This window comes from Amblyomma mixtum, chromosome 9 (genome assembly GCF_055824585.1).
Source record: "Amblyomma mixtum isolate Tamu chromosome 9, ASM5582458v1, whole genome shotgun sequence".
Lineage (NCBI taxonomy): Eukaryota > Metazoa > Arthropoda > Arachnida > Ixodida > Ixodidae > Amblyomma > Amblyomma mixtum.
In genome coordinates, this window is record NC_143020.1 from 33,085,766 (window position 1) to 33,100,404 (window position 14,639).

At 45.2% G+C, this 14,639-nt stretch overlaps 1 protein-coding gene across 1 annotated transcript in view; it reads right to left on the bottom strand.

Moving 5' to 3' along the window:
- Window positions 1-1,377: 1,377 nt before the first annotated feature.
- Window positions 1,378-14,639, bottom strand: part of LOC149328694 (growth arrest-specific protein 2-like) — a 64,965-nt gene continuing 51,703 nt past the window's right edge. Inside the window, exons 6-7 of the mRNA XM_089559070.1 lie at window positions 9,026-9,124; window positions 1,378-3,762 (exon numbers count right to left, since the gene is read on the bottom strand). Coding sequence (XP_089415196.1) covers window positions 3,448-3,762; window positions 9,026-9,124 — 414 coding nt within the window. The 3' untranslated portion in view covers window positions 1,378-3,447. The remainder of the gene's footprint in view (window positions 3,763-9,025; window positions 9,125-14,639) is intronic.

Below are 14,639 nucleotides of genomic sequence, written 5' to 3' on the forward strand. Positions count from 1 at the left end.
TTCACAGGTCATGATTCTATGATTTGGTAATATGGCAGTGACGACAGATTCAAGATCCTCAAGCAAAACGGAATGCCTGTTTATGATTGCTGCCCATGAATTTAATGCAGACCATTCACTTGATGTTACTTTTGTAGTGAATCACCTAGCAACTTAAACAATTCTGAACAAATACAAACACACAAATAAATATACCAAAGCTACACTACGACAGTATTTTGTAATGATGTAACCTGATGTTCTTTCTCTTAGCTGAACAGTTCCAATTTTCCTCAGTTTTTACAAATTTTTCATTTAAAGCGTTAATAAAGTATGCAAGATTTGCTGTCATTTATTGAGTTGATTGTATGCATATTTCCATGAAGTTAGTGATACTTGCCGAATTGATATTTTTGGTGTTGTTTTAATATACTTATACGTGCATTGCATTTACTTGAATTCACGATATTCTTTTGTATCATTTTATACATGTGCCAACTATTTGCTTCTCGATGTGTATGAATATTCTTTTAATGTGTGCTGTCATGCCTTGTAACGGCTGACTGGGCCTCGTCGAGCTGTTAACGCGCAGCTTTTAGCCCAGGCAGCCGACCAGAACATTCTGGGAAATAAATTGAATTGAATTGAATTGAACTGTGCAGTGCACTCATATGCAGCAACGTGGCAAGGCTAAAATAACAATACGCACCTTTGACAAAATAACAAAGATGAGTGGCAGGGACTTCGTCCCCAACACAATGAGAGGCAGGTTGGGCTGCTACAACCTAGCCAGCTTTCAAAAAGCTGAACGCAACAGGAAAAGTGACCGAATAACTGATTTCCAGGATAAGGAGATGGGGGCAGCAAAAAGTAAAACAATAACACACAAATGAAATGCCAAACACAAACATAGATAGTAAGAAAAGGACAATGAAATGGCCAAAAAAAACGTACAAGAAATCAGAAAATGAACATCATCATTAAGAGCTAGCCATACACAGGAATACTTCCCTGCAATGAAGCCATAACTTCACCAGTGAAAGCACAAGACACCAGGAGAAGATGGTTTGGTTTGGTTTATGGGGTTTAACGTCCCAAAGCGACTCAGGCTATGAGAGACGCCCTAGTGAAGGGCTCCGGAAATTTCGACCACCTGGGGTTCTTTAACGGGCACTGACATCGCACAGTACACGGGCCTCTAGAATTTCTCCTCCAAAGAAATTCCAGCCGCCGCGGCCGGGATCGAACCCACGTCTTTTGGGTCAGCAGCCGAGCACCATAACCACTGAGCCACCGCGGCGGCCACCAGGAGAAGAAGAACACAGGACAACGCTGGACTAACATAGAGTTGTTAGTCCAGCGTTGTCCTGTGCTCTTCTCCTGGTGTCTCGTGCTTTCACTGGTGAAGTTATGCCTGATGTACACCAACTAGCCCACATGGATACCTTGTTACTGCAATGAAGGATGCGAGAAAAATTATGGAATCCTTTTGATACACTACGATTAGATGCCAGAAGCCTATGCCTTCTATGCAAACAAAAGTATGTTGCTTGCTACGATACTGAAGCAGTGAAATGTAGTTCTGATGAATTTAGACCTTGCCAGATTTTGCTGGAATGACACTGCGTTTGTCCTTTGCCGCACATTTAGGCTGCCAATTTCGAAACCTTGAGAGGCTGTGCAATCTTACCAAGCATAATAATAAACAAAGCAAAAGATTCCTTGGTATTTCTCCTTCATGTGACAATGAATGGTCTTTTTTGATCTTTTGCAGTCCCAGCTTTTCTTAAATTCTTATACCTTAAAGGTTAAAACGCTAAAATGAGAATCAGTAAAGTGAATTAAAAAGCGATCAGGTGTACCTGTTAATGACTTCATGTAATGAGATTCAAACGTAGAGGTCACTGGTGAACTATGCAACCTCTCATTCTACCCTCTACAAGAATTGCACCACCAGCCAAACCATCATAAAAAAATTCTGAGGAAATCTTCTGGTATCTAACTTTACTGTGCAATGAAGTTAGAGAAGAAAATTCTGACAAACTAAAAACACGTTGTCTGGGATTGTGCACTTGTCCGCTGGCAGCCACGTTACATCGAAAACACTGGATAAAGAATCACCTTTAACCTATCTTCTAACTGCCGTGACCCAGGGGAAGATATGCAGTGATAAACGATTTAGCTCCTTTCAAAAGCCCTTCTTTCATCATTTGTTTGCTTAGGTAAATGGCATTCCATTAACTGAGCTCCTTACTGTAATGAAATAAGCATGGAAACTGAACAACATGGGCAAGTGCTGACTTTCAGGTAAGATATGCACAAAAGCTACACTCAGGAAATTATCCTGACAAGGCGAAACTGCTTGGTATGCTTCTGCATCGTGATGCTTGTTATCATGCACGCTTTCCCACGTGGCTCAAACTAATTGCAAAAAATTTACCATGAGCAAGAGAAAAGTTAGTTTCTGCATTGAAGAAAGGCTGTCTTTTTCAAAATGAGACCTGTAATGGCACAAGCTGCGAAACTGTGAAATGAAAGCTCCTCTGGTGCTCCTGCATTGTGAGATGAATCGCATCTATTCTGTATGGCTGTCGTGCTCCTTTCCCAGATGTCTTGATGCCTTGCACCTAAATTCTCATTTCTTTTTCCTGAGTGCAAATCAGTCGTAAGTTAATGCTCGCATATAGTCACTCCTGCATTTGTTTCATATGTATCAGCAGCGCGAACACAAAACAGCAAAGAGAAGATGATAGTACAGAGGATTAAACTTCTGAACAAGAAATCACCTTTCTCTCTGGTTTTATCTGATTTTACCTGGTTTTTAGAGGCACACTTAACATGTTGCATTTTCTTTCCAGCCGTGTTAATTGTTGGCGCCCATCCTTCGTATCGCTAACCTTTCCACCGTCTTCTTGCCTCCTTATGCTTTTAGCAAAATTCGCGCCTTCAACCCTTTTTTTTTTTCATTTTTCCCATCTTTTTTGTCATTCACGCATACTCAACCCTGTTTTTTCCCATTTCCCTTTCTTTCCCGCATGTCATTCGTGCTTCATGGACCTCATTGTACAGTATGATTCTTGTTATCTTTTGATGCCCTGTACATCGTGTGGGTCCCAGTTCGATCACGTGCCCTGATCACTCCCCCTGGTAGGCTTTTACCTGGTATGTGCATAAAAGTGCGGGTTCAATTTAGTTCAAATAAAAGTTGGAAGTTCAGCGCTCTGTGATATATCTTCTCCTTCTTCTTCCTGTTTTGTGTTCGCGCTGCTCATACATATGGATCACAACCAACTAGCTCGACAGATGGTGTTTGTTTCGTGTGGTCATGTTAGGCTCTATGGTTCGCCCTAGGGCCGCGGGGAAACAATGCAACGACAAGAGGCTGCTCGCAATGCAACAACGCTACTCCGAAGTGATAATAACCACCCGCGAAAAAGGTAATGCAAAACACTGCACTCCGACCTGCTACTACCCCACTTGCTTGGAAAGCGAGCTGATGGCACTAAGAGAGACGCTGGACGCCGGGCTCCGATACCTGGGCCTGGAGAGGCCCATGCCAGCATGCGAGGCATTGCCCCCCGCGTTTGAGCCCAGGGGCGACGGGGTGCCGCCAAGCAGGGAGCACGGCGATGGGGATGAGGGCGAGTGCGAGCCGTCCTCCGAGGTGGACGACGAGCGCCGGTTCAGGAGGATCACGTTGCAAGTGTCGTGGCGCGACAGGAAGTGCTCCAGGGTGTCCCAGCCACCACCCACACGGATCATGACGTGCTTCTCCTTGAGCAGCTAACGGAAAGTTGTGGAGAAAAAAAAATGTGCTCCTGTAAGCTCACAGTATTTTGACTTCGTGTTTATTAAATGCAATAACATTCAGCTTTCTCTGTAACTCATCATCATCATCAGCCTGACTACGCCCACTGCAGGGCAAAGGCCTCTCCCATGTCTTTCCAGTTAACCCTGTCCTTCGCCAGTTGTGGCCACCATGTCCCCGCAAACTTCTTTATCTCATCCGCCCACCTAACTTTCTGCCGTCCCCTGCTACGTTTGCTTTCTCTTGGAATCCACTCCGTTACCCTTAAGGACCAGCGGTTATCTTGCCTTCGCATTACATGCCCTGCCCAAGCCCACTTCTTCCTCTTGATTTAAACTAGGATGTCATTAAAGGGCAACCGCAGCATTTTTTTTAGAATTTCGCGATATTCAAGGATTCAAATCTATATAGACCGTAGGTAAAGCATGCCGAGTGTTTTTGCACTAGCATTTAAAATAGTGACGTAATCGACGATGAATTTTGCGCTTCTCCTCAATGCACGGGAGGAGTGCGGAGAAACTCAGCGTGACGTCACGGGAGGTATGACTTCAAATTACCGCTGTCGTCAGCCACACCCTACCCTGACTCGTTAGACGCTGCCAAACTCTCGGCAGAGCTCGCCTTCGGTGACGTTGGTTTTTTTCCTTCAAAGCAGGCGCTTGCACGTTGGAAATGTACCGATACCTTCGATGACGTCATAATGCGCCCCCCACTTGGCGTTGTGCGCTGCAGAGAAGCTTGAAGGGCGTCCAGATTTTAATCGGCGATTGCTTCACTATTTCAAGTGCTACCCCAAAAAGACTTCGCATGCTTTACCTGCAAGTTTCACACATTCGACCCTCTTAAGCTCGTTGATTTCTAAAACCTTTGCAGTTTCCCTTTAACCCGCGTTTGTTCTCTCACCTAATCCGTCCACTTCCGATCTCTTAACGTTACACCTATCATTTTTCTTTCCATAGCTCGCTGCGTTGTCCTTCACTTAAGCTGAACTCCCTCTGTAACTAAAATCCCTTATTGGTCGAGAGAGTTGCAATGCCATCAGAACCACTGAATTTGAAAATCTGAGGACTAGAATGTTTGAGCACCCTCCACTGGGTTATCCCATGCGCTTATACTAATGTGACCCACTAACCCAGCTTCACCAACTAATCCCCATTAATCTGTAGTATTCCACCTACAAATCCCCACAAATCCACCCACTCATCCATGCTAATCAAACCCAATTTTCTGGGTGGGCCTACTTTAAAAATTTCAGAAGTCCTTTAGAATTTTCGGGGGTGCACCAACTTCCAAATGCTGACCAATAAAATATTTCATCCTTTTCCGAAAAGGAGAAGCAGCAAAGCAAGAATTGGTGATCAGTTCGGCCTCACTCTGCTAACTACTGCGCCATCCTGGATAGTGCACTCAGTGGCAGCTTACCTGGTAGAGTGCCTGCCCTGGCAGACCTGGACGAATTTTCCTTCTAATGCGAAGATCCTTAACTGACTGTGTAGCTTTCCTCTGTGGCCTTACAGCTTCGCTAAAGTGGATGCTCACGAGTAATTACAACCTTGAATGAAACCTGCGCCATTTTGGGACATTTCCCCCAAAACATTACACTAACTTAGCGAAGGCCTTTGCCGCAGGATATTTTCTAAGAAAGACGGTTTATGGGGGTTTAATGTCCCAAAGCGACTGACACTATGAAGGATGCCCTAGTGAAGGGCCTCGCACAATATACAGGCCTACAGAATTTTGCCTACATCGAAATTCGACCGCCGCAGCCAGGATCGAACCTGCGTCATTCGGGTCAGCAGCCGAGTACAATAACCACTGAGCCACCGTGGCGACGCTTTTCCAAAAAAGATGTCATGTAGAACGACTTTACGGCAAACTGCAGTGTTTTCTCCAATTTAAAGCAATACATAAGGTAGTGTAGAACAGTACTAAATGATTTGCAAAGTATGAAATTTAAGCAGAAGAAACTGTGGCTATTTTGATCATTTGTTCATTAATATCGACCCGAAAAGAATGGCTGTATACAAAAATAAAACAAAACACTGCTGACACACTGCTGCAATGGCAGGAGGCCGGTTCACGGCCACACACTCGAAAGTCTCAACCAACTTCACCTTCAGACCCCCCCCCCAAAAAAAAAAAAATTTCTGCCTGGAAAGCAGGCTTCACAGCTTCAAGACTTATTATGCGGCAAAGCCAACAAAGACTACAGGCTTCACCATCAGACCCGAAAAAAAAAGTTCTGCCTGGATACCAGGCTTCCCTGCTTTCAGGCTCATTTTGCGGCGAAGCCAACATGCAAACATGAAAAAGAAAAAACGGGAGAAGACCCAGTGAGCATAACTGTTGGCAAAAATCTTTTTTCCATTTCTCTAAAACAGGACCAGGCAACACCTCCTTCTTCTTAGCTTAAGCCCTTAAAGGAAACTTCAGAAGATTTTTAGGCACTCTGAGCTCATGATCACGTTATCTCTTGGATTCCCCATCTCGGTTCCAATAGAACTTTTTTTTTTTTTTAAACGAGCAAAACATTGGAATGCTATCCCATGCTCAGTCATATCTTCACCTAATACATTTAGAGCATTGAAGAATTTTTTCCTTCAAACAGAAGCGTCTCAGTGAAGCGACACTACTATATGCGTCTGTGGCGTGGCATAATACTACTAATCTATTGAAGGTGGCAGTCTGAATGTAGAATGACATTTATTTTTTCTTTGGCTATATGTATGTCATGCGATAGTGTTTCAGTCTGTATTTTGTATTGTATTTTGCATTGCAACTGTTTCATTTTACACCGACAAATAAGTATGTTTTTTTTTTCTCCTGAATCTTCAGTAGACGTATTTGTATTCATTTTGGGATCCACGACTAGCCTCTGGCTAAGGATCCTTGAGTGTCTTTATGTAATTACATGTGTACTTTGAAATAAAGAAAAGAAAAAAAAATTAATAGAAAATACCCAAAGAAGGAGACCTTTGAAGAGTGCCTAAAGTACAAGTTTCCGCAAAATAAGTGAATCTCAAGAAACCTTTCGAGCTGCCCTTTGACAAACAGAAGGCCCACTTCCACAAAACATTGTGGCTGTGTCCATCTTCAGCCCATGAGAAAACTCTTCAATGCTCTGGTGAGAGAAGCTTTTAATTTGATGCGAGTAAAGCTAGAAAATAAATTTACAAATTTGAATAGGCACACTGCTCACACAGAATTCACCAACTACGCTGTACCAATGAACAAAGAAAACAAAAAGATATAGTTAGTAAAATGCTTGTTCTAAACGAGCATTTACAATTTAAAACGAGGCGCAAGCAAGCAGTATTTGTGACTTCCATGAAACATTCATTTTTTTCCTTTTGTATTAAGCTTCATTCTTCCCACCAAAAGAGACATTACATTCGAGACATTAAACCTTGATTAAGAACACACGTTTTACTGTTTAAAAACTGTCAAATTTTTTAACTTCCCATGAGACGAAAAGTAACGACGCATCTTGCTAATTTGGATAATGTTCTCATAGGGCAGCAAGAAAATGCAAGGCCTATCAGCCAACACAAATGGATGTTGCTGCTGCTTACCCAAGAGAATGTCTTTCATGCGGCTACTGCTGTAAATATACCCCGCTTTCTTCTATTTAGATGTACACTTCTGCGGTGCATGTGCTGCTTTTAGTCTCACACAGTTGAGTCAGGAGCAACTTTATTTTGTTCTTTGATGTTTCTAAAATTGTTGTAATGACACGTTCGCAGAATGTTGGTTTGAAACTAATGCCCATGTGGGATTCATTTTAAATAAGTTGAAAAAAAACAGTTAGTGGGATGAAAAAAAAACCTATTGCTGAATAGGGGATATTCAAAATTCCGCAAGTGCACTTTCCCGCATAATAATGTTGCCCCAAACAAGATGGCCGACTTCGCTATAAAGGAACTACGTGGGCTACAGGACAGCTGCTAAAGGTGTGGATAGAATGTAAGAAACGTATTTTGGAAGAATCAAACAAAAAACCAGTCTTTCTTGCTTTGTTTCAGCTGGAAACGGATGGTCAGCCATCTTGTTTGGGGCAACATTGTTATGCGGGAAAGCGCACTTGCGGAATTTTGAATATCCCCTATTGCATGGCTACCCAGCCAGCTGACATTCACTCCAGGAGATGAAGCATTCATGTTCCCTAGTGCTACCATGCTTTACAGTGCACTAGAGTGCCAGGCCATTGAGAAATTTTCCCCTGGCGCACAGTCCTGTAAAATTGCACCCAGGACTACCGCAAAAACCGGAATATAGGTTGGACTGGAATATAGGTCGACCTCCAAACTAACCAATTATAAAAATGAAAAAAATCTTTTTCAACCGCAAAGATGCCGAAAGACACCCTTACTTTGAAACAAATGCGATTCAACCAGCTACGCAATGATGACAGTATTTATTTTCATTTAGATACTGCTCATATGTACACCCGGCCAATCCTTTAACAGTATCACGCAACCATTGACCCACGTGCTTGTCAGTGCCTTATTAATGGCGCTGAGTGGCGAAACAAGCGAGATACGCACTTGTGTACAGATGCACTTACTCTCGCTTCTTTCGCTGCTCCGTGATAAGGTGCTGACAAACATGCGAGGCAATGGTCACACGATACTGTTAAAGAATTGTCCGGGTGTACAGTACAAAGAAGGCCACAAAGTGTGCAAGCGTTACTCCGAGTCATCAGAGTCGTCCAAACTCGAGTCGAATGAATATTGCTTCTCGCCGCCCACATTCCATAGAGCATCATCCTCTGTGCCGTCCAGCGCATTGCTTATGCTGCATTTTCTAAAAGGCTTGCACACCATCTCTGCGGGGAGAGATTTCCACGCCGACAACACCCAGCCACAAACCAAAATAACTTTGTGACAACGGAAACGCAAATTAGCGGTGCCACAACGTCGCCATACCGCGCTGCTGCTGATGGCGATGGTGATGGAGGGTGGTGACTTCAGCCACCCATTGTTGCAAGACTTCCGTAGTTTTTCCACCAATGACCAGTATATAAGACAGGGGTCAACTTTTTGCCATGGTTTTTTGAAAAAAAGTTCGACCTATATTCCGGTTTTTATGGTATATACTGCAGTGAATTTCAACCAGCTTCAAGGTAAGAAAACACACACACATGCATGCAAACACTTTGCTGCGACTGCTCTGATTACAAAATAATAACTTCAAACTTTGAAAAATTCCTCGTGTGGCACGAAGAAAAGGCATCCTCACCCGAACAAAGTAGATACGGCCTCCGATGCAGTACCGGCCCTCCGAGATGCGCTTGATTTGGGTCTCACTTTGGCACACGCGACTGGCAATCTTGCGGACCTGCAAGTGTGGGGTAGCGGTGGTGAGAGCACGAACATCATGCAAGGTACAGTAGACTCTGCACCCACAAGACTCACTCATTGCAAGTATGAACCTTCAACCCTTTATTGCCCAGTGCAGTGCATTTCAGAGATGCCGATTGCCTGCGATGTATTCATTACTGCATGCAGGTTGAATACAATGACTGATATAAAAACGTCCCCAACAGACAGTGCTTTAGCGCCAGAATGTTTGGCATCACTCTGCGCAAACTGCATGATGACAAAGGGAGGACGAGTGTGTGGCTTCTAGGCAGCTTCCCAGTCTCATTTTCTGACATGCTATGGGAAAACTGGAAGACATTTGTTGGATAAAAAAAAGGTTGACTGTGTCCAGGCCTTCCAGTCGTTTAGTGGCCTCTGATTGGTTGGTTGGTTTATTGGGGTTTAACGTCCCAAAGCGACTCAGGCTATGAGGGAGGCAGTAGTGAAGGGCTCCGGAAATTTCGACCACCTGGGGTTCTTTAACGTGCACTGACATCGCACAGCACACGGGCCACTAGAATTTCACCTTCATCGAAATTCGGCTGCCGCGGCCGGGATCGAACCCGCGTCTTTCGAGTCAGCAGCCGAGCGCCGTAACCACTGAGCCACCGCGGCGGGGCCCTCTGATTTGGTGTTTCACACAACTCGGACTAACTCCGTAAAATGGGCCAACTGATAACTGCTGCTGTTTGGTAACATTCTGATTTCTCAAACCTTAGCAGCCCTAACAAAATTTTGGTATTGCTTTTGAATGTGGGTACATTAGCTAACATATATGGAGGCAATAATTTGTTGCTTCGATTTCTGCCTAATATGGGCATTGAAGGGTTAAGCTGAAACAACCATTCACTTGTTTCCAAGCACACTTAAATGGATACTGAACCAAACTTTTGGAGCTGCTCTTTTGCATGGAAACAAGAACTTGACTGCTAAAATTGATAAATATGACAAGCATTTTAGCGAAAAAGGCGGATAACACGCTTTTTTTCGCGATTTATTGCCGTATCGTTGCACCTGGCGGCCGGCCGCCTGTGGAAGCTGCGACTAGACGTCATAACACCCGCGCGCCCACCGTTCCCGCAGAAGCACGATTGCCATCGCTACTCGCGGCTTTTCCATGTCTGTCGTCTGCTCACGGCGTACACAGATATGTCAAAATGTTAATCGATGCTGTCTGCATACCATAACCATGTGCACGCTTACGTCCGCTAAATGCAGGTACTTTTTCCTGACCTTGTGCCATTTCTAGCATTCTCGCTTTTAAAACAGAAGCGCGACGATGTTCAGACTAGTGGCGCCATCCGGTGGTTAGGAGGGGAAGCATTGTTGTCAACAAACCGACATCCCTCCTAGCCTAAAGGGGGCAGAATCGTCACTCTAAATAAAAAATAAAGCAAATTTATTACTCGTAAGTTTTCTTATGTGCAACAGGAGATGAAGCGAAAGACTGGTGGCCCATTTATGGCCAGTGAACGCGCTGAAGCAGCCAGTAACAACGATGCAACCAGTCCGAAGCGACGTTTCATGCATCGAAGGGCGCCGCCATGTTTGTCGCCGCGGGAGGGTGCCATGACGTCACACTTTCCACCTCGCGCCGAGCGGGAGGGCTTGGCGCGCGCTCATGAAACATCGAAAATAAAACCAGCGGCTGAAAAATATGCACAGTGACGACTAGATTTCGGTGTAATCACATTCCGAGAATCTATATTCAGCCTTTTTGTTCAATTTTCAGATTTTGCTTCAGTATCCCTTTAAGTGAGCGCAGAATATGACAGTGCTGGATTACAATGATTCGAACCTGAATGGCACCAAAAAATTAAGTTCATGAGCTCGACTGACAGGATGTCTCCTCTAGATGAAATACAAGTGATTTTTATGGCACCACTGCCTCTTGTGATTTCTGATTTCTTTCACTCGCACCCAGAAGGCTTTTTCACTTGCAGAACGCACGTGCACAGACGTAGGCATCTGCATGTGCGCACTGGTACACTGAAGATAGAGGCTGGTAAATAGTTGGTGGGAGCCGGACGATGCAGCGAGTTTTACATCCTTAGCAGTACAGTCCTCTTATCAGTACAGGCATCTGATACTGCTCAAACTACTGTACAGTGCAAAGGAAACTATCAATCAAACGTAGATTGAGTTTCTACTACAGTATGGAGCTCCATATACCGACTAATTCTGCCACGCTGTATAAGTCAGTGACAGAAAGTGTCCTAAATCAAACAAGAAAACTTTTGCTGAACAAGCAAATGAAGTTATACTGGCATCTTCGAGAATTTTAACAGATAATTTTAGAGCCTTGAGCAAATACCTCACAAGGCAATGAAGACCTATTCAGTTTTTGTTTTTTTCACTTCGTTTCATTTTGTTACTGGGATACCAGTAATAGGACTGTTCCATAAATTCCTGATCACAGTGTGCAATACCAAACGCTGCTCCACCATTAGGCACGCTTCCAAGGAGGGGGCCTGAAGCCCTCCCACCCCCCTACGTAGAAGAATTTAGATCAGGCACCCCTGAAAAATAAAAATCGTGGCTGCGTGACTGACAACCCTAATGGATTCATACAGAAAACAGCACGTATCTTAAAAGAGCGTAGACACCTAATTTTTGCTTGCCTGTTTTCTCCTTTCAAATTATGCATTACACGTTAGTATACATGGGTCACCCCATGGTACTACGTTTTAGTTTTGAAGCGAAAAGCTTCACTAGGCTCGTCAACACCACAGTCCTATTACTGGTATCCCAGTAACAAAACGAAACGAAGTGAAAAAAAAACAAAAATTGAATAGGTCTTCATTGCCTTGTGAGGTATTTGCTCGAGGCTCTAAAATTATCTGTTAAAATTCTCGAAGATGCCAGTATAACTTCATTTGCTTGTTCGGCGAAAGTTTTCTTGTTTGATTTAGTACACTTTAGGCGCCACCCCTGGGCGCCGCCGCGGCGCGCCCTTCCTCCTCCTCGCCACCCCCTCCCTTCTCCTCCTCGCCACCGGTTTACCCTTAGCCGCTGCTAGCGGTTCTTATCGCGTTATCGCAAGGCGTTGCGATAACGCCCGAGCGGCGGCGGCGGCCATAAAAGAGGCCGTGCGCCGCGGCGCGCGCTACATCGCCACTTCTCCTCCTCGCCACAGGTTTACCCCTTGCCGCTGCTGCGCGGTCTCCGCCGCCGTCCCAAGAGAAGGTTCTTTCGCAAGGCTTTGCGAGAACGCACGCGTGAGCGGCGGCCGTAGAAGAGGCGCAGACATTCGTCATGGAAGGAAGAAGACCCAGAAGTGGTAGCGAGGGAGCTGGCTCAAAATCTACACCGCTACCGTGGTGCTCCCAGTACACTGTGCGCGAACTGCGACAGCCATGACGTCAAACCAAGCATAACTGCAGCTTTTCGCTTGTATATCCAGGCTTGACCAGAGCTATGCCACTGCCAATTTTTTCTGCACCTCATGCGGCCCAGCCACCAACTACATGTCCCATAGCCAGCGTTCGGTTCATGAAACCGAAACCAAAGACAATCACCAATGAGAAATTCAATCAAACACCAAAGACAATCACCAATGAGAAATTCAATCAAACAATTCAGTCATCCTAGCCGAACACAATGTGGTGAACCATGTATTTTAATGACCAATGCATCAGTTAAAGGAAGAAAGCATGCAACTAAAATTAGTGTCTATTGCCCTTTAAATCTAGTTTATAGATTGTTCTTCAAAACTTATGTCCTGGAAAATTATCTTCAAGCACTGTAAATAATGTAAATAAGTAAACTACAGTGTACATAGCTACAAGGCAAAAATGAAATAAACATGTTCTTAATTACGGTGTGAGTAAATTAATTCTAATGGGGATTACAGAAATCAATGACAGTGTCCACTGCAGTCAGAAATCATGAAAATAATGTGCAATGATATCATTTCTTTTTTTAATAATTTTCATGCCTCCACCGTTGTGCCCATTTATTGCATGAGCCCGCGAGTAAATGTGCGCATGTATGCGCGAGCGTAGCTAAAGCAGTGGTGGACATGATGTGTCACAGAACTGCAAACGAACAGTTGCGCAATGCTTGGCAGTTTTTGGCTCTCATAAGAACTATGGCCATCGGTAGCTGATGCTTCTTGCAGAAACGCTCTATCCACGCGGTGAAGCTTGCTTTGGTGCCCTTGCCTAAAAGATACTCAAACAGAAGAGGATGCTGTTGTTTTGACAATAGCACACCGCCCATAACCTGAGACTCCGCTCAGTGCACAGGTAGCAAAGAACGGCTGGTGCTCGAAATAACCCAGCGCCAACCTTCGCCTACGATCAAGTGCTCGGCGCACTTCAGCAGCGGCTTGCGTAAGCGCACTGCCGGATCGTTAGGGTCGCTGCCGGGATGACGGCATCCCGGCAGTGGGGAAGAGCAGAGGAAAGTCGTCCCCACGAGGCGTCCCGCTCGCCCAAGGTCAGTCGCCCGTCCCGCCGGGACGGCGGGATCGATCCGGCGCTCCCGCCGCATCTCCCCCAAATCCCGGCCTCGGTTTCGTCGCAGCACCTCCAGATGGCGCCACCGACCCACTTTCCGCGCTATGCTCACCCTTGGCCCACGCATCCGCCGCCATAATACGCCCTCAGTGCCAATGCCGCGGGAAGGCCGTTCCTATTTCTTCGCCCTCCCTTTCGTTTTCCTCCGTCGCCTGCTTCCATATGCTGAGGCCCCGACGGGCGGACGTCGTCTTCATTTGCATGATCTCGACGTTTCTTTGACTGCAGGGTAAGCTATTTGAGAAACACGGAATGAAACACGTTCGTAAAGTTGGGATAACGAATATCCCAGCTCACATCTGGCGCCCACACGGGATGCGCTCTTTATTTTGTTCCTGCTTTATTCCCGAGCACCGTATCCAACGGCGACGAAACCGATAAGCCCGACCGAAACTGGAACCGTTAAGCCGTACTACAGGTCCCGTAAACTAGCCACGTGAGTTTTTATATAATAAATCAGTTCGTTTTGGGAAATAACTCCTTTAGCTGGCAATGGCTAGTACAAGAAGGCGATAGGCTCTATTAGAGCTTTGTAAAGGCAAGGTTTCTACGGGAAAACGAGAAAAACCTTCCACAGTTTTTTCTTTGTTTTCCCTTTCTACGAAAAATTCCTCCAGAATATGAAAAAACGTCCTCGGAGATTTGCGCACTAAGCAGTCCATACATGACTTTACTAGGTGGATCCCAGCAACCGACTTTCCGTTCTTTATCCCTTTCCAGACTCCTCCCCTACAAATATTTCTGCCGTGTATTCGACGTATGGCTGCAGTGCCAGTAAAATTGTTCCTCGCTTGCTCTTGCGTTACTGCCATCTCTAATTCGTTCTAACCCTAGCAGCACGCAATATTGTGCAGCCGATCCACCGAAGCGTGACCCCGTAGACAGCGCCGTGAGCGAAATTTTTTTACTGTCTCTCCGCCACACGAAAGAATGAGTCAGGGCCATGGTCACCGCCACGGGCGGCAGCTGCAC